Raw genomic sequence first — 19,855 nt, 5'->3', positions numbered from 1 at the left:
TATTATAGACACACCGTCACTACAACCAACTCCAGAGACACATGCAGAAGACCATACTTCAGTATACATGTTTATTTGCTGAAATTAATCATTCCTAGATTAGTTTACTTTGTTATATTATTTTACAGGCAGTATCAAAATATCCTTTAGCAGGGTTTCTTCGGTGGGTACTAGGACGAATGTAATGTATTTTGACTGGGTCAGTAAGTCAGAAAACCAATTTAAAAAAACATAAGCTTCTGGCACATGCAGTTCAGAGCAAAAACTATATTTTTTAATAAAAATGTATGTTGTTTATCACTAACTGATCAATGGTTAATGATGTTATTTTTTTCATTTACTGTGCCCAGCTATGGCAAATACCTTAAATGCACCACTGTCAAAATTTCACTAAACAGAGCAATATTTGGCTAACTAGAACATGCTAATGTTAGCAATTTGCCCTAAACGGTGCCATAAGTAGATTATACATTATTGGAGTTGATCCACTTTGGACTTCACTTTGACATCACTGGAATTCCCCAATTTAGGATATTGAATATAGCCACTTTGACAGGTTAGATAGTTAGCTTTGCTGCTGACCACAGCACTTACAGGTCTCAGGGGAGAGCAGAGTAAGGAATTTATTTTACAGAACCCCTCGAAGCTCTGACGGATTACCCACCAAGCCAAAAACCTTGACAAAAATGTGTTGATATCATAAAGATTTATCAGACCGAGTTGTTAGTAGAGCTCAGATGAGCACTGGAGGCAGGCAACACCTACTCCGAAGGTCTCGTGGTAGTTCATGCTTCTGCTGACATTATTCCCCATCTTTCCCAAGTGGCTGAAGCTGCTTTTGGAAACAGCATTGTGACAGTGCTTGCACAGCGGCATCTGTGGTTATCCCTGTCACGCCTCCCTGAGTATGGTAGGTGGGTCCTGTTAGACCGGCCTATTCATGTAAATGCCCTGTTTGGTCATGCATTAGAATACCTTCACATTCGCTTAGATAGGGAAAGGGTGCTCTGCAGATGTTTCCCTCACATGAACCCCACTCGGTTTCTTTATCCAGAGAAATGCTCCTTCGGGTGTTGTTTGTCATGCCCCAGTTCATGCTTGATGGGTGTTGGGGGGGAAAAACTTCTCCACCTACAAGTCAATGGTCTGGGACACCTTGTCCAGGAGCACTTACAAGGCACCTCTAGCAAACAATGTGGGGAAGGGGTGAGAGTCTTAGTCCTCTCTATCTCCTCCTTGCACACTCAAGATGGTGTCACCCCCCACTGGCCTGGCCAGAAAGGTGCCCCCATTTTGGATTCTGTGGGGCGAGGTCTGGACAAAAAGGATTTAACTTATGTGAATAGCAATACAATTGGAGGACAAGGAAGAATAAAAAAGCACATCAGATAGCAGTTGTGTTTTTTGGGCTTTAAAAATATCGACATTGCCTTTTTACTTTGTAATGCTCACATTCTCTGTAAATAATCAATTCTTTTTGCAATCTAAATATAGCCATTTCATTAAAAAGGCAATAATGTGCCCCAATCTTCTTAGTATACATTGTTAAACTACAGACTAGTACTGTCTAACAACAATGCAGAAAGTGAAAAACAACCCATAACACAAAGTTGTCCAAATTCAACTTTCATCTTGGATATAGCGACAATATGCAAAAAACATCTTTAATAAAACGAATACCACAGTGTTAAGCCAGCCCTCTTCAAAGTGTAATCTGGACTGTAAACCTTCATCTGCAGGTCTCCTTGTGTGAAGCTAAGCACAATTTCTAAGCATACAGCAGTAATCTCTGTAATGCTCTTACAGCTGTAGAATAATTCTACAATGAAAGGAACAGGTTTATGGCTAATAAATGCTCTGTAACTAGTGCCTGATGGTTAATAAATACACAAGATAATCCTCTTACCATCTTGAGAATGATTCCTTACACCCCACTGTGATTGTGACGTATTTTCTTTTGACTGGGGATTCTTAATAACATCTTCCATATTGTACATAAGGTAGACAGATGATAGATAGCTACAATATTGATTCTCTTCAACATACAATATTCTATTTCCAGGAAGAAAATGTGCTCCAAATGCCTTGAAACTCCTGAGAGTCATTGCTCTCATCCCACTCTAGCTGAGACCCCATGAGTCATTTCTCTCATCCCACTCTCCTCTGCTTTCCATCCAGCACCCAACCTTATTGTGCCTCCACTCCACCCCAGTGCTCCCCAATGGAGCCTAGCCTGGTGTCTTGGAGGTCACCTCTGCCTCATGACCACAGCTGGGTGATGGGTGCACATGGCAGTGGCTTATAAGGCTCATGATGTGACATATTAGCCTGGGGTCTAAACCTCCAGATGTGTGAACATTCTTCAGATGTGCTATGGATTCCCAGCCTTGGAAGTGATTTGATCTTGCGAATAAGGTTCAAAGATATTTCTCAGTATTAGCACTTAGCTACCAGATGAATGTCATTCAAATGAAAACAGCAAGTTACCACAAGTTCAAAAGACGGATTATAGAAACTTAAATAATTGGTCTAACCTATTGAGTTAAGAAATTAGTCAGTTTGGAGAGTGCAGTGCTAACATATGCTGAATAGAGATTGTTAAACCGTGATCCAGTCCATTGTCATTGACAGACCTGGGGAGGCCTGAGCAACTGATAGCTGCCTGGTCTACATAGTACATTGATCTGGCCCCAGAATAGTAAATGTCTCAGACAATATTAACCACTACACATAGAGCAAGAGTAAGAAACAGGTCTTCCTTAACAGACTTGAAAAAATACATTCAAATTTTTACAATTCAGTATTGCAGGGATGTTGCTCGCCCATCAGTGGTGTTAGAGTAGAGTAGTTATACTAAAGAAATATATTTTGCTGCGATGAAGCAAATAAACAATTGTGTAAAACATGTTTAAATCATCTATGAATACTAAAGTAAATATAAAATACTAGTTTACATTCTTAGATTTACCTATGACAGTGGATCAGAGGTATTCTGAAATATTTCTTGTGATGCACAACAAGCATATTCCCCCAATAATGGCTGAATGTATTACACTTTGTCTCAAAGAAAATCTGAAACTGACTTGTTCACAAACACCCAACTAATGCAATGATGCAGTAACATGTATTTCATGATACCACCACCAGTGATAGCATTTGTACTGAGTAGATAATTACAACAGCCGATTCACTTGAAACAAAACAAAATATGACAGCCTCCCAATGAGAGTTTTTTATGACAGGCACATATCAGCCAGGTTGAAAGATGAAGATTCAAGCGCATGCTTTCATTGCTGATTCATCTTATGCATGCAATGCATATCCCAGATTCAAGCCCGGGAGAAGGCAATGCATTTTAAATAGCAGGTGTGATGCTGTATGCATTCATAGCACAAGCATTATGAATAAAGCAGACAGGCACCAGGATTCCTCTGTGCTCTCTACATTCTCTCGTCCTGGCATGATATATAATATGGGTATAGAATGAACTTGCACTACTTGGATGTGGGCTGCTGGTCTAGACTATGCAGACCAATAAATGTAAATGGTCTACTGTCATGATGATTAAAAAAATGTCTGGGTTGGGTTGTTTATGTTTTTTCCCTTCGACACTCATTGGGAACACTAACACTTGAGGGGGATGGGGGGGTCATTCTCCCACCCTAGGCTATGAAGTCGTTCACTACATTTCAATCTCAATTTATCAAGGCTAGGACCCAGAGGCTGATGGTCTCCCTCGTTCCCAAATCAGGGAGAAACGAAGAAAGGGAAAGGTTAATATGCAATCATGCGTTTCTTGAATATTGGTTGGCATCACGTTCTGCTGATTTTTCATGCATATTGAGAATAAACCTCTGTCAATCTTACAAGAGCGTCAGTATTGTTAGGCTACTGCGCGTTCCTTCTTGTTGACAAGTTCATTTATCAATTCACAGTGAGCTTGAATCTGTCCAAGATTAAGATTCGCATCAGCAAATAAAATTATAAATAGGCCTACCGATTATAGATATTAATGTCATGCATGATAAGGACATAAACAGGTAAACCAGCACTGTCACCTAAATTCATGTTCATAGAACAAAAATACCATACAGTGAACAACGTGTTTTATGTAAATTAAAATATATTCCTCTTGGTGCTTACCTCGACATTCCCCCAATTGCCGTGGGACAATATGGCCATCAATATGGGTAACAGAGTATGTCCCATTTTCAAAGCTTCTTCTTTTTTTCAATTAAAGGTTTTATTTAAATACTTGATTCCCAAATACACAATACAGTAACACCATAAGCTGATGAGCTCTGTTCTGGTCGGTGTCTGTCTCCGATATCTCCTGCGTCTGTGTCCGTTGCGCACTTCCTCCGCCTGTTCTCTCCAATCGCAGCTGGTACTGATTCGCTGAAGGGAAAAAAAACAGGAAAAACAACTGATGGGCATTCAGAGTCTTTTTGAAGAGCCGGCTCTTCTGGCTCCTTTCACCTGAAAGAGCCAGCTCATTTAGATCCCTAACAGCTCTTCGTTTAAAATCATTGAAATAACTACAAAACAATGAAAAAGTACAAACCTCCAATGTTAAGGTGAAACGTAGGCTACGATTATGTTATTGCATGAAATGCACGCTCAAATAGGTTACATATTAGCTGACCCAATTATTAGATCGCTTGTTGTTCTTTTAACTGCCTACCCTACTGGAAAAATGCACGTGAAAAACGCACGATATACCCATATATTTTTGCTCTGTGGTACTAAACAATCTTTAGTGATACGTTTTCCCCTTATATGCAAACTATCGTTTATTAACCTTAAAAAATAAGGAAATTAATTAGCTCCTTTCACCAACGCAATTCGGTTCCCAACGTTCACCAAAAAGAGCCGTTTAGAGCCGTTCATTCTTAAACGACCCCCTACTAGAAAAAAATTAAGCTGGGTCTCAACAACGCCCATTTACGAGCCTCTACAATGGAGGGAGTTGTTTTATGTGGCACGGGCGGCTGTTGTAGTGGTATTTTCTAACGGATGAAAGTTAATTACATTTTGGAAGTGTACTGAGTTGGTCATACAAGCCTGGGCCGGGTGACCAGTTCTAACCGATTGACGAATACGGTTCATAATTGTAAGAGTCCAATTAACATGCGGAGTACGCTAATGTGTAAGGTTCAGTGTTTTCACGTTTGATTGCTTTGGATGTGAACTCATTCGCTGGCTGCCCAAATGAAAACCAAAAATGAAGGCATATTTTACGCAAAATGTGTGTATTCTTGGACGATCCACCATGTTGCCTTCTTGGCAACATAACCGAGCAGTGAAATTACTGTTCTGTTGGAAAAGGGCTATCCTACATACCCGCTATTCAACTGTAGCCCTTACCTCGTGGACTTTCCTCAAACCGCCAACATATGCGGTCAACATTTTAGACTTGGTGGAGGGAGACACCCAATGGATTTAAATCTGAAGTACAGGCATTTTATGGAGAAGTAAGCATTGCGCGCATTCACGTTTTAATCCCTGTTGATATGTATCAAAGTATACAAAGTGGAGCTATAAACTGCATCGGTTAGTAAGGCTGTGTAATATATCTGAATGTTTAGTTTACGACGTTGATTAACGTTTATTCACATTTTAAGTGCAGCTGTGTGGAAGGTGGTAGGGATACGCCTGAACGTTCCAAAATACGTGGAAATACGCACGACATGGTGCTGTTTTATTGACAGATAAGGAAATAACCATTAGAATTAGTTTTAGAATTAGAAAAAGAGCGTTATTGCACATGCCGTGTGGAAATATGTCTTTGGCTTCACCACACGCAATAGAGAGAACAGGCATTAGACTACTCCGTTTGTACAGTACTCTCTAGGTCTTCACATGACTGCTGTAGTTCCACAATATCCTCTAATATTGTGGAACTAGCTCTAATTTCTCAGTGTGCTCCACCTTATAATATTATTTAACTAAATCTAAAGTATTATTGAAATATAAATTCTTCCTCATAATTTCCCCCACATAGTATTTAACTTTGAAAATGTAGCCTACACAATACAAACTAAAACTATAGACACTCTGCAGACCTTTATTTTGAAGACAACATGAAAATCTGAAGTCTTGTTGTTGCAGCGAAATGTGACGTGTGACATGAAAACAATGACTTGGTCCCACCTCTGAAATTAAGAGACCTCTGCAAATTGAACCCTTCTGTTCCTCACTCAAAACTTTCCTTTTCAACTTTTTTGGAAAGGAAAGAATAAGGTGCAGTGGTCTCTTAATTTTTTATGGAGCTGTATATCCAAAAGGTGGAGTGGGACAAAAAATCAGCAATGGAATTCACACACAAGCATTTTAAGATTTTCCCAAAGGGCCCTACTTTTATCTAGTGAATGACAATTTTGCGCAAAATAAACCCAGATTAGATAGGCCAACTAGGCTAAAAATGGAGCAGCCTGTCTGGCATTTCCCACAAATAGCAGATGGCTCTTTCATATATCCCCATGTTCTGTCCATAATTTGTGAGCTGTTGAAAGTATGGGCTCTCAAAATGTCCAGACTTCCTAATTAGATAAGCTTCAGTTATCATTTAGTTATGGCTGCCCTCAAAGCAGAAAAGAATGCTATTCAGAAAGTATGGTTTTATCAGGAGGCTAATCCTAAAAATCTATGGATAGGACCTACTACTACACAACTGTTCAAAAGTTTGGAACTTTTCCATGAAAACATACATGAAATAACACTGAGCAGAATTATAAACGCAACACTTTTTGGAATATCATGGGATTTTAAAAAGTATATTCCAGGCGTGGAAAGTCAGGGGATTTTATAATTTTTTAGTCCAAGTCATGGAATATCAGGGAATGTTGTAGCATGTTTAAATTTTATTTGCTATTTATCTAAATTTACTTTCCAAGCAGTATTATTCTTTATACAGGTTATTTCACAGGTTTCCTGTATTGATTATTGTTATGGTTGAGCTACTTAATTGTTCAGTGTCCATTTGTCCCCTTCCCGCTCGTCAACTGGCAATCACTTCAGTCAAGATATGTGGTCTCCTGTACCTGCTAACGAAGGCAAACATGCCAGGAAAATGTACATTTCAAGATCTTTGGCTACATATTGATCGCCCTCGAAGACTGGGTGTTAAATGTAGATGACAGCAAAGTAAAATATAAAGTTTGTAAAACTACTATTGATCTATCAAATCTGGGAGAGGGAGCACTTCGCAGCCACGCAAAAAGTAAAAAGCCTGCTACCCGCATGAAGCTGACAGGAGCATTATCTTAATGATTATCATAATTGTGCATTACACTGATCAGCCATAACATTATGACCACCTGTCTAATATTGTGTAGGTCCCCCTTTTGGCGCCAAAACGGCCCTGACCCATTACAACATGGACTCCACTGGCACCAAGACGTTAGCAGAAGATCCTTTAAGTCCTGTCAAGTTGCGAGGTGGGGCCTCCATAGATCAGACTTGTTTGTCCAGCACATCCCACAGAAGCTCGATTGGATTGAGATCTGAGAAATTTGGAGGCCAAATCAACACCTTGAACTCGCTGTTGTGTTCGTCAAACCATTCATGAAACATTTTTGCTTTGTGCCAGGGCGCATTATGCTGCTGAAAGAGGCCGAATACCATCATGGAATACCGTTGCCATGAAAGGGTACACATGGTCGGCAACAACGCTCAGGTAGGTGGTACATGTCAAAGTAACATCCACATGAATGGTGGGACCCAAGGTTTCCCAGCAGAACATTGACCAAAGCATCACACTGCCTCCGCCGGCTTGCCTCCTTCCCATAGTACATCCTAGTCCCATGTGTTCTCCAGGTAAGCGACGAACACACACCTGGCCATCTACGTGATGTGAAAGAAAATGTGATTCATCCGACCAGGCCACATCCCATTGCTCCATATTCCAGTTCTGATGCTCATGTGCCCATTGTTGGCACATACGCAACAAACTGTGATCCACTGTGTGTTCTGACACCTTTCTATCAGTACCAGTATTAACGTTTTCAGCAATTTGAGCTACAGTAGCTCGTCTGTTGGATCGGACCACACGGGCCAGCCTTCGCTCCCCACGTGCATCATTGGCTGCCCATGACCCTGTCGCCGGTTCACCGCTTTTCCTTCCTTGGACCACTTTTGATAGGTACTGACCACTACAGACCGGGAACACCCCACAAGGGCTGCAGTTTTGTAGATGCTCTGACCCAGTCATCTACCCATCACAATGTGGCCCTTGTCAAAGTCGCTCAGAGCCTTACGCTTCCCATTTTTCATGCTTCTAACACATCAACTTTGAGGACAGCATGTTCACTTGCTGCCTAATATATCCAACACACTGACAGGTGCCATGATAACAAGATTAAAGATCAGTGTTATTCACTTTACCTGTCAGTGGTCATAATGTTATGGCTGATTGTTGTACGTTTAAGCAGTGAAACTTTAGTTTTGTACTGAAAACATCTGTGAACTAATAAATAAAGCTTGCAAACTGATGGGTTTAAAATACACAAGGCTGTTTTTTGTCAGCTCAGTATTCTGCACATAGGCTGCTTGTTTTTCCGTTCATTATAAGTAATGGAAATTCAGCTTTTTAGTCAGTAAAGTCAGGGAATTGACAATTGACTTAGAGTGTGATCCATGTCTGAGGATTACATCCCAGTACCTAACAGCTGTCTGAGTACCATTTGCTAGCATGTGGAGGCATCACTGATCCACTGCCAAACTAGCCATGCAGGATGATGTTGCAGGCAGCATAACGTTCACCACGGCGTCTCCAGACTCTTTCATGTCTGTCACGTGAGCTCAGTGTGAACCTGCGCTCATCTGTGAAGAGAAAGGGGCGCCAGTGGCAGACCTGCCAATTCTGGTGTTCTCTGGCGAATGCCGATCAAGCTGCATGGTGCTGGGCTGTGAGCACAGGTCCCACTAGAGGATGTTGGGCCCTCATGCCACCCTCATGGAGTCTGATTCAGATAGTTTGGTCAGTAGCCTGTTGGAGGTCATTTTGTAGGGCTCTGGCAGTGCTCCTCCAGTTCCTCCTTGCACGAAGGAGCAGATACCGGTCCTGCTGCTGAGTTGATGCCCTTCTACGGCCTGTCCAGCTCTCTTTGTGTAACATGCTCTTGAGACTGTACTGGGAGACATGGCAAACCTTCTTATGATGGCATGTATGGATGTGCAATCCTGGAGGAGCTGGACTACCTGTGCAACCTGAATGGGCTGCATGTTCTGCATCATGTTACAAATAGTGGCAAGGACACTAGCAAAACACAAAACTAGAGATGAATCAGTCATGAAGGTTAAGGAGAGAGCAATTGTCTGTGGCCACCACCGGCAAAACCATTCCCTTTTTGGGGGTTGTCTTGCTGTTGCCTCTCCCATGCACCTGTTGTCACTTTAATTTGCACTAAAACAGGTGACACTGATTCACAATCGCTTATGCTTCCTATCTGGACAGGTTGATATTCCTAAAGTTGAACTGACTTGGTGTTATACTGTGATGATTACATGTTTCCTTAATTTCTTCGAGCAGGGTATTTGTCCTCTTGTTTAGTTGTGCACTGGGGCCTCCCACTCCTCTTTCTATTTTGGTTAGACCCACTAACCAAAACCAAACAGTTAGACGCACTGTTCTGTGAAGGGAGTAGTACACAGCGTTGTATGAGATCTTCAGTTTTTTGGCAATCTCTCACATGGAATAGCCTTCCTTTCTCAGAAGAATAAATTGACGAGTTTCAGAAGAAAGTTCTTTGTTTCTGGACGTTTTTAGCCTGTAATCAAACCCACAATTGCTGATGCTCCAAATACTCAACTAATCTAAAGAACTCTCCTTTAATCAGCCCAACAGATTTCAGCTGTGCTAACATCATTGTGAAATGGTTTTATAATGATAAACTTAGATTAGCAAACACAACATGTCATTGGAACACAGAACTGATGGTTGCTAATAATTGGCCTCTGTACGCCTATGTAGATATTACATAAAGATTCTGCCATTTCCAGCTACAATAGTCATTTACAACATTAACAATGTCTACACTGTATTTCTGATAAATTTGATGTTATTTTAATGGATAGAAAATGTGCTTTTCTTTAAAAAAAGTTAAAAGGATATTTCTAGGTGACCCCAAGATTTGAACGGTAGTCTATCTAGACATCTTAACCATGGAAAGTCTGCTGCTATACAATACCATCCATGAGCTAAGCCCAACACCATATCCACCTGGTCCTCAGCCATTGCCGTTATGAAATTGAGTATGGAGAGAAATTACCTCTTAACCATATACTGAATGTTTTCCCATGTCATTCATACAGCTCCGGAAAAAATGAAGAGACCAACCACTCCAACTTTTTTTTTCCTTTCCAAAAAAGTTGAAAGGGAAGTTATGAGTGAGGAACAGAAGGGTTAAAATGAAGACACCCCTGCAAATTAAACGCTTCTGTTCCTCACTCAAAACTTTCCTTTTTCCTGCAGTGGTCTGTAGTAAAGACCTTGACTATGATCAGACATGATATAAGAATTTCTGGCCAAATGATCACACTTTCTTATTTTCTCGTGCTGTGCTATGTAAAGTATAACTTTGATGTATTTTTAGGGTTTTAGCAGCTTAACAATTGTATTTGTTAGCTTTGGTTATTATTCATCAGTAACCACAGTGGAAAATTAAAGTGCAATTTACTGGTTGTAAAGCAAAGAAAGGTGAATCTTGGCAGAATTGTAAATGGCACTGGAATACAGCATCTCATCCAATGGCATGCCAATTGGACCAATGGTGGAGCTATAACAAGAAATATGCTGGGACATTTTCTAAATCTCACGGCCCATACCCCTTGTGACTGAGAGTTGTAACATTTGCTAGTTAAGTCAGCCTCCTTACAAGAAAGTAATTTGGATTTTCAACTTTGTATTTTCTTAAAACCACCTACATTGCAGTTTCTCTGGGATGGGATAATCTTATCTGCACATAAGTTGGCATGTAGCATCTATGGATGACATTCTAACAATGCTGTATTTTCCAGACTACTACGTAAAAAACCTGGCCTACATTACTGTTCATGTTTGTGGGGTCTAACAAATAAATGCCTATAAATAAGGCATTGATATTTGGATCTTAATAGAACTTGGTGAACAAGTTCCCAATAATGGTAAGCAGTTGCAAGTATGTTTCACCTTAACCATACAATGACGCTATAAAGGCCATGCTTTTGTTACTCCTAAACCATGTGACAGCGTGCACACTAAGTTATATACATTAAAATGTAAAGTATGGTTCAGTTAGGCCCAGTGGTGGTGCTGTTGTATGGGAAAAACCCTTGGCTCGAATCAGTCCCACGATTCCAGAGGGATAGCGAAGTACTTATCATCATTATACATAAATATATATATATATATATATATATATATATATATATATATATATATATATATATATATATATATATATATATTGAAAAGCTATTGCATTATCTTTTAGTTTTTTGAATTGTTTTGACAATTGCGCCAAGGAGTACAAAATATGCTAATTATGGGGATCTCTAATTTCTCTGGTTCCCTAGCAGGCACACTTTTGAAACCTAGAGATTGTACTTGCAACTTAAATTATTATTTAAATCCAAACTATTTTACTACACCATTTGAAAATCTATATTTAGTCACTAGGGGGCACTTATGGTAAGATAATGGTATCTTTTCCTGGATGGTGGGTATCAGTGTCATCAATCCTAATAGTTGAGTATTCTGGTGAATTTCTAACTTGACTATCTTTTTCTCTGCTTTATAAAATACACATCAACACAAGACCTATTGCACTTAATGCTCTATCAGCTTTTGAGAAGATAAATTGTATCCTAATCCTTCTAGTAGATCTTAACTTACACAACAAACCTGTATCTGTAAACAAAGAGGGGTACATCCTTTGCTATATAATGCCCTTTCGGTTGGCATGTGTCCATCCATCTCCGTCGACGTGCATCACGCACGCACACCGACTGGCATGCGTCGTCCGTCTTTTTTGCGCACATCATGCACTGCCACACAAGATCTCTTCTGAGCCGGCAACTATCTATTGGCTTGTGGCTTTTCAGTTTAGCCACATGCTTCTCCAAAAGTCTGTGCACGGTACTATCATCAAGACAAATGTGGAATAAATATGTGCTCGGAAAATGTTTTTAATTGTGATCATCCACATATAAAGCACTGACATTCCGATCAAAACTATATGCAGCATTCACAAAATAACATGACCTGGAAACGTTGAGTGCTTGAGGATTTTTATGCTTGTGGAATGCATTTTCTCAATTTCATACTCTCTGCGTCCACTCTCCTCGACTCCTCTCCTCAACATATTGGATGAGAATATCAGAGCGAGTGAGTTGAAGAACCTCTGGCTTTCTAATCCCAATGTTTTTTTTTTAGTAGAGAGGACGCGAGTATAACATCTAGAAAACGCTGAAGCAGTGTTGCCATGTTAGCGGTGTAGCGCAAAATTGGGCCACTTTGTTAACAATGTCTGGTGAAAATTGATTGGTCGCGGAAACTGGGTTTTTGACAGTCTACTTCTGAACTTAACTTCGGCCGCAGAATTTCCCAATTTAATAAAGGTGGCGTACGCTGTTAGTCGTGGCTAAGTGGAGGCCTGCTTTTTAGGGGAAAGAGGTATTGTATGTGTATGCATGAGGGAGAGCGAGCAGAGCGCAGTCACGCTAACCGCCTGCAAGAGCCCATGGCATTTGTTTAGGCTATCTAAAGTATCAACATAATAGTTTGCAGTATGTTGACGTTGGATTCAGAACAAAAGACGCAGACATTGTCAGATTTAAATGTGAATAGGTTGGAATCTTTGGAATGATAAAAAATAGCAGTTAACATTAGTTGAACACTGCTCTGGATGTAGATGTAAAGCAGGGTGAAAAAATAACTTATTCCAGTACACAGGTCACACACAATCATAACATCAATATCCCAACGTGTTTGCGTCAACTTAACCATAACCTAATAATTAAACCGGAAAGTATTCTAACACTATATCCCAAACTTAACCCAAGCCAAAAATCAAATTTTCCCTAATGGGGACCTGCCAAAAAGTCAAACCACTTTGTTGTTGTGGGGCTTTCAGATCCCCACATAGCCTACACACTAAACTTCAGGCATTCTGGGCTAATTTTGAGCAGCAGCATTTGCACTCGATTTTCTGGACCTGGCACCCCTCCGATAATTATGTCCTTCACCGACTCCGGTATCTAACTTTGCGGCAGAATATTTAGTCACTATAGGCAAAAGGCGAGTGGAGACCTTTCCACTCTAACAGCAACATAACAATACAGTCCAATTGGAGCGTATCTGCAGGCCAACCGTTAGGATACAGTAAAATGTGACGTCCTACTACGAAAAAGAAAAACTATAAGGGACCTCCCGCTGAAGAGCAGAAACCGCCACTTCCCATTTCATTGTTGTTAGAAAAGCATGCTCGTTTCAAAACATCACGTAACTTATTTTTTGTATATATATAAAAAAACGCATGTCACAAAAATATTGCACACATATTTTGGGATACACCTATTTTTTATGACGCGCGAGCGGAGAACACATACTCAGGTTCGTGGGTGTGTACGGAAAGGGTCCGTTTCAGGTGTAAGCTACAATTCCTTATTTTAGCAAAGACATCGTTTATAAAAACCAAAAACGTTTCGAAGCTTTAAAATCACGTTTGGAATCATTGAACGAATCTACCAAAGGGATGACACTTTTCACAAAAACAATCATTAAATTCCTTCCCGCGTTGATCTGAAACTTGCAAGACTGGATAACACTTGTAAATAGTTTTGCTTGATTTGAAACGTCTTCCAACTGGATATTTCTCTCCAGGTATAGCTACTTTGACGAATATGAGTTCCGTACGGTTTGAATCCGAGGTAAGTTTTGTTTAAAAATTTTTTTAAAGATTAACGACCAAACAAATGAGTAACTCAGGTATAAGCTATTCTATTGGTCGAAAATAGAGCACTGAATGTAGTAGCCTATTTAAACCGATTTCCCATCACCAAAAACAATATGACTACGTGTTATGAAGCCCTAATTATACAACACACGTTCAGGTGTTCCTGTGATACTTCTCCGATTATGTTGTAGTATGTCTATTCCTGTGTTACCTGAGCTACGATAGCCCATCCCTCTTCACATTTGCGGCCATTTTCCGGCGTAGATCATATTACAACCACTAGGCTGGTAGGCTAGATTTACAGATTTGTTGGAACAGTATGTAAAACTTGGCCTTCATTAGCTCATTAGAAAGTTTTTAGAAATTCCGGACCTGGTAGGCATTGGCGTAATTGGTTTAGTCTACCGGCCAATCCTGTCTCGCACTTTTTGTTAACCTAAGCACAAATTGTTATATTGTAACATGGTCAGCACTGTTGGTGCAGCATTTGGCACTTCTTGCTTTCTTCATAAACATATACATGGGGAAATAGTTATAGTAGATTTCTAGCTAATTGAAATAACATATTGTGTTGTAGACAGGATTTCAATTGGGCCTGGTCATGAGATCTGAGCCCCAGTGTCTTTGGTTATGAGAATTCTGCATAACAGTGACTGATGAAAATTGAATCAACTTATCAACACATTATGCAGCATTACTGAAAATTTAGGACACCTATGGATGCCATTTCACCTAAAAGAGTAATTAAGTGTAAATGGCAGCACAAAGAATCAGTCACTATTTGTTGAGTTGAGGGTCCATCAATGTGAGCTGGCAAACAGTAAAAAGTATACAGAAATGCTATCCCATTAAAAACCAAAGTCAAAGAAAATCTCAGGTAACTACACCATTGTTTAATGTTATTGCAAGAACATTTGTGAATTTACTTGAAATTGGATTCCAGTCAAGTAAGTTATAGAACATTTCAAGGATGATCAAAGGACACAGAATGCACCTGAGCTCAATTTGGAGAGGCATGTCAAAAGGTCTGACTACTTATAGACACTTTTAAAAATTTGTTTTTGCTTTGTCGTTATGGGGTATTGTGTGGAGATTGATGGCAAAGAAAATCATGAATTAATTCTACACCACAAAAAAATGTGGATAAAGTGAAGGGTTCTGAATCATTTCTGAAGGCACTGTACATTTGATCTCTGTCTGCCACCAACCTTGTGTGTAAACTTTGTTGAGCCCATGTCCAGCTGATCAATCATGTCAACTAGCATCAGAGGAAAGATATCCCATCTACAGTGGATATAAAGTCTACACACCCCTGTTAAAATGCCAGGTTTTTGTGATGTAAAAGAATGAGACAAAGATAAATCATGTCAGAACTTTTTCCACTTTAAATGTGACCTATAATGTGAACAATTTAATTGAAAGACAAACTGAAATCTTTCAGGGGGAAAAATAAAAACCTTACAATAAAATGGTTGAATGAATGTGCACACTCTCTTATAACTGGGGGTGGGGCTGTGTTCAGAATTAACCAATCACATTCAAACTCATGTTAAATAGAATTCATTACACACCTCCCATCATATTAAGTGACTCTGATTAATCACAAATAAAGTTCAGCTGTTCTTATAGGAATTTCCTGAAATTTTCTTAGTTGCATCTCAGAGCGAAAGCTATGGTCCACAGAGAGCTTCTAATGCATCAGAGGGATCTCATTGTTGAAAGATATCAGTCAAGATATACCATGGAACAGGGTGAAGACAGTCATCATCAAGTGGAGAAAATATGGCAAAACAGAGACATTACCAATAACTGGACATCCCAAAATTGATTAAATGACCAGAAGAAAACTAGTCAGGGAGGCTTCGAAGAGGCCTACAGCAACATTAAAGGAACTGCAGGAATTTCTGTCAAGTACTGGCTGTGTGCTACATGTGACAACAATCTCCCGTATTCTGAATATGAATGGGCTATTAGGTAGGGTGGCAAGACGGAAGCCTTTTCTTACAAAGAAAAACATCCAATCCCGGCCCAAGTTAGAAAAAACAAACATCAAGTCCCCCAAAAGCACGTGGGAAAATGTGTTATGGTCTGATGAAACCAAGTTTGAACTTTTTGGCCATAATTCCCAAAGGTATGTTTGGCACAAAAACTACACTGCACATCACCCAAAGAACACCATACCCACAGTGAAACATGGTGGTGGCAGCATCATGCTTTGGGGCTTTTTTTCTTCAGCTGGAACCATGGCCTTAGTCAGGGTGGAGGGAATTATGAACAGTTCCAAATACCAGAAAATGATGGCACAAAACCTTCAAGTGTCCGTTAGAAAGCTAAGGAGGAAGTTCACCTTTCAGCACGACAATGACCCAAAGCACCAGAAGAAGATTAACGTTTTGGAATGGCCCAGCCAGAGCCCAGACCTGAATCCAATTGAACATCTGTGGGGTGATCTGAAGAGAGCTGTGCACAGGAGATATCCTTGCAATCTGACAGATTTTGAGCGCTTTTGCAAAGAAGAGTGGGCAAATATTGCCACCTCAAGATGTGCCATGCTAATAGAGTCCTACCCAAAAAGACTGAGTGCTGTAATAAAATCAAAGGTGCTTCAACAAAGTATTAGTTTAAGGGTGTGCACACTTATGCAACCAAGTTATTGTGAACAGTTTTCCCCCCCAAAATATTTAATTTTGTTTTTCAATTGAATTGTTCACATTATAGGTCACATTGCAGGTGGAAAAAGTTCTGACATGATTTATCTTTGTCTCATTCTTTTACATCACAAGAAACTGGTATTTTAACAGGGGTGTGTAGACTTTTTATATCCACTGTACTTCTATTCCTGAAAAGGAACACATACAAGGAACACACACCGAGACAGCAACAGACATGATTGTCTGGGACAAAAATCTGATCTGTCTAATGCGAATACAAAAAATTTTTTACGCTTGAAGTAAGTTTACTGACTGATATGTCCTGAGTAAGACTGCATGTCTCTAAATAATTGAACAGGTACATCTTGTTTGTAACTTAGAGGTATCACAATTCATATGTAACTCACAACAATGAAGGTTTGTTTAAATTCTTGTTGTTATTTCTACAGCATAGTATTATCTGTTGTTAGACTGTGCACACTTGTGCTATTTTATTACTTTATATAAGCAGTGGTTCTGAAATAATATAATACAGTTTTACAACTAAAGCAATAATTGCCTCCAAAATTACTACGGCTTCATCCACGAGTTCTAGCATTAAGCTTTAACTTAATTTCCACTGAACTGCTTTCTGCTAGGAAGGTTGTTATTCTATATTCATATTTTTCTTATGGGGCCATCTGAAAAACAGTTTTAGGTGGGTTTTTCAGATGGCCATGGGTATGTATGGGAGAAAGAATGCTGAAATGTGTTTGTGGTAACGGATTAGGGTCTCACAGAAAGACATCAGAAAGTTTAATGGTCAACAGTACTGAAATTAAACACTACTGTTCTTGGCACCTTGGGGTTTAAGGCCGGGTGTTTCTGTAAAAGCACTTTGTGACAACTGCTGTTGTAAAAAGGGCTTTACAAATGCATTTGATTGATTGAATGATTGAACAGTGTTTGACCAGTAACCAAAGTTAGTTCTAACCGTAGAGCAGATGTATAAGAGCATCTGCTAAATGGCTGAAGTAAAGGAGAGGTGTGTGTTTTCAGTTCAATGGAACGAAACAAAGCGAACTCTTCCAGATTGAGTCTGATTTTGTTGTAAGAAGAGCCAAAGCTCATGGGAGTAGAAGTCTTTTGACAGTAGTACACAAGTGGTCTTATTTAAAGTGGACATGCATTTCATTGCTCAGATCAGAGTACCAAGCCCCATGTGCAGCATGTTCTTTTCTAGTATCTATAATTATAATGCTTTTTAAATCTTAAAAGTATATTTGCCTCATGCAATGCAATTTACAGTCTTCTATTTGGTCTATGGTATTCCTTGATGTCAAGCCTAATGTGAAAACCTTTGTAGCAGTCTTATGAAATGTAGGACTGCATTAAATACCTCATAGGCTGCAGATTATTACATGAATCAAACGGTTTCTATTACAACCTCATGGGATTTGCTCCATTATTTTGTTTAGAGCTCTCTGATTGGCCTACATTATTCTCAAATAGTACAGCAACAATAGCCTATTGGCTACTGATTGAAACTGTGGGTAGGGGCCATGTAGCAAGTATGGGCATTAAATGGCCCTGAATATGTAGGCACATTTTATCAGGGATTCTAAGACTTCCCATTTCCACCTTCAATAGCCAGTTTTGAAAGAAACTGACATGACTGGGAGAAATTCAGTGTAATCAACATTACATTCACATAATTATATAATGCATTATTTGTATCACTTTAGATCATATTCATGTATATACAGTGGGGAGAACAAGTATTTGATACACTGCCGATTTTGCTGGTTTTCCCACTTACAGAGCATGTAGAAGTCTGTAATTTTTATCATAAGTACTCTTCAACTGTGAGTGACGGAATCTAAAACAAAAATCCAGAAAATCAAATTGTATGATTTTAAGTAATTAATATGCATTTTATTGCATGACATAAGTATTTGATAAATCAGAAAAGCAGAACTTAATATTTGGTACAGAAACCTTTGTTTGCAATTACAGAGATCATACTTTCAGCTCCCTCCAAAGATTTTCTATTGGGTTCAGGTCTGGAGACAGGACCTTGAGATGCTTCTTACGGAGCCACTCCTTAGTTGCCCTGGCTGTGTGTTTCGGGTCGTTGTCATGCTGGAAGACCCAGCCACGACCCATCTTCAATGCTCTTACTGAGGGAAGGAGGTTGTTGGCCAAGATCTCGCGATACATGGCCCCATCCATCCTCCCCTTAATACAGTGCAGTCGTCCTGTCGCCTTTGCAGAACAGCATCCCCAAAGAATGATGTTTCCACCTCCATGCTTCACGGTTGGGATGGTGTTCTTGGGGTTGTACTCATCCTTCTTCTTCCTCCAAACACAGCAAGTGGAGTTTAGACCAAAAAGCTCTATTTTTGTCTCATCAGACCACATGACCTTCTCCCATTCCTCCTCTGGATCATCCAGATGGTCATTGGCAAACTTCAGAGGGGCCTGGACTTGTGCTGGCTTGAGCAGGGGGACCTTGCGTGCGCTGCAGGATTTTAATCCATGACAGGACCCCCTCAGCCAGTCTCAGAGTGCTAAAACCAGCCCACAGTTTCTTTGTGGTTGATGAGAGGGGTAACACTTCTTCCCTCACGGACCCACTACAGTGCCTGCTCCCTGTCTTTCTCCTGCCTCTCTCTCCACCCGCTGACGTCAACCTGGTGAGACTGTCAGCACACCGGTTTCCAGTCAAACTCTGTTTTTTCCCAACAGGAACGTGAGGGGTGCAGCGAACCTGCGGTTGCAGGACGCCAGCCCCAGGAAGCTCTTAACGTACTGTTTTGACTTTGGGGTTGGCCAGGCTTTCATGGCCTCCACCTTCTCAGGCTCAGTGCTGATGCCCCTCCCCCCTACACGATGGCCCAGAAATGTTACCTCTCGCCGCAAGGAGTGACACTTTTTAGGATCTAGCTTCAGCCCCGCCCTCACCATCCTCTCCAGCACTGCCCTCAGTGCCTTCAGGGCCCCATCGAAGGAAGTGCGGTGCACCAGGATGTCATCCAAGTAGACCAGGCACTGCCTATTGGGGACGTCCGACAGCACCTGGTCCATCAGGCTTTCGAACATGGCGGGAGCATTACATAGTCCAAAACACAGCTATTTGAATTGCCAGTGGCCTCGGTGGGTGGAGAAGGCTGCCTTAGCCCGAGCCTCTGGTGCGAGAGGTACCTGCCAATAGCCGCTGTGTAGATCGAGGGAGGAGAACCAGGAGGGACCCCCTCACTAAGTCGAAATTGATGCGAGGGAGTGGGT

General features: G+C 40.4%; 2 protein-coding genes across 3 annotated transcripts in view; one reads left to right on the top strand and one right to left on the bottom strand.

Moving 5' to 3' along the window:
- Positions 1–4,690, bottom strand: part of aplp1 (amyloid beta (A4) precursor-like protein 1) — a 67,981-nt gene extending 63,291 nt beyond the window's left edge. The window contains exons 1-2 of one of the 2 annotated variants that reach the window (XM_029115695.2): positions 4,565–4,690; positions 4,144–4,398 (exon numbers count right to left, since the gene is read on the bottom strand). In XM_029115695.2, the coding sequence (XP_028971528.2) occupies positions 4,144–4,209 (66 nt within the window). In that variant the 5' untranslated portion in view covers positions 4,210–4,398; positions 4,565–4,690. The remainder of the gene's footprint in view (positions 1–4,143; positions 4,399–4,564) is intronic. The other variant, XM_029115694.2, reaches the window with a different exon arrangement.
- Positions 4,691–13,589: 8,899 nt separating this feature from the next.
- Positions 13,590–19,855, top strand: part of zmp:0000001114 (suppressor of tumorigenicity 14 protein homolog) — a 43,746-nt gene continuing 37,480 nt past the window's right edge. The window contains exon 1 of the mRNA XM_010885046.5: positions 13,590–13,911. Within this exon, the coding sequence (XP_010883348.1) occupies positions 13,885–13,911 (27 nt within the window). The 5' untranslated portion in view covers positions 13,590–13,884. The remainder of the gene's footprint in view (positions 13,912–19,855) is intronic.

The sequence above is a fragment of the Esox lucius genome, chromosome 20, assembly GCF_011004845.1.
Source record: "Esox lucius isolate fEsoLuc1 chromosome 20, fEsoLuc1.pri, whole genome shotgun sequence".
Lineage (NCBI taxonomy): Eukaryota > Metazoa > Chordata > Actinopteri > Esociformes > Esocidae > Esox > Esox lucius.
The sequence above is the reverse complement of the archived record's forward strand: the minus strand, read 5'-3'. Positions and strand labels throughout refer to the sequence as shown.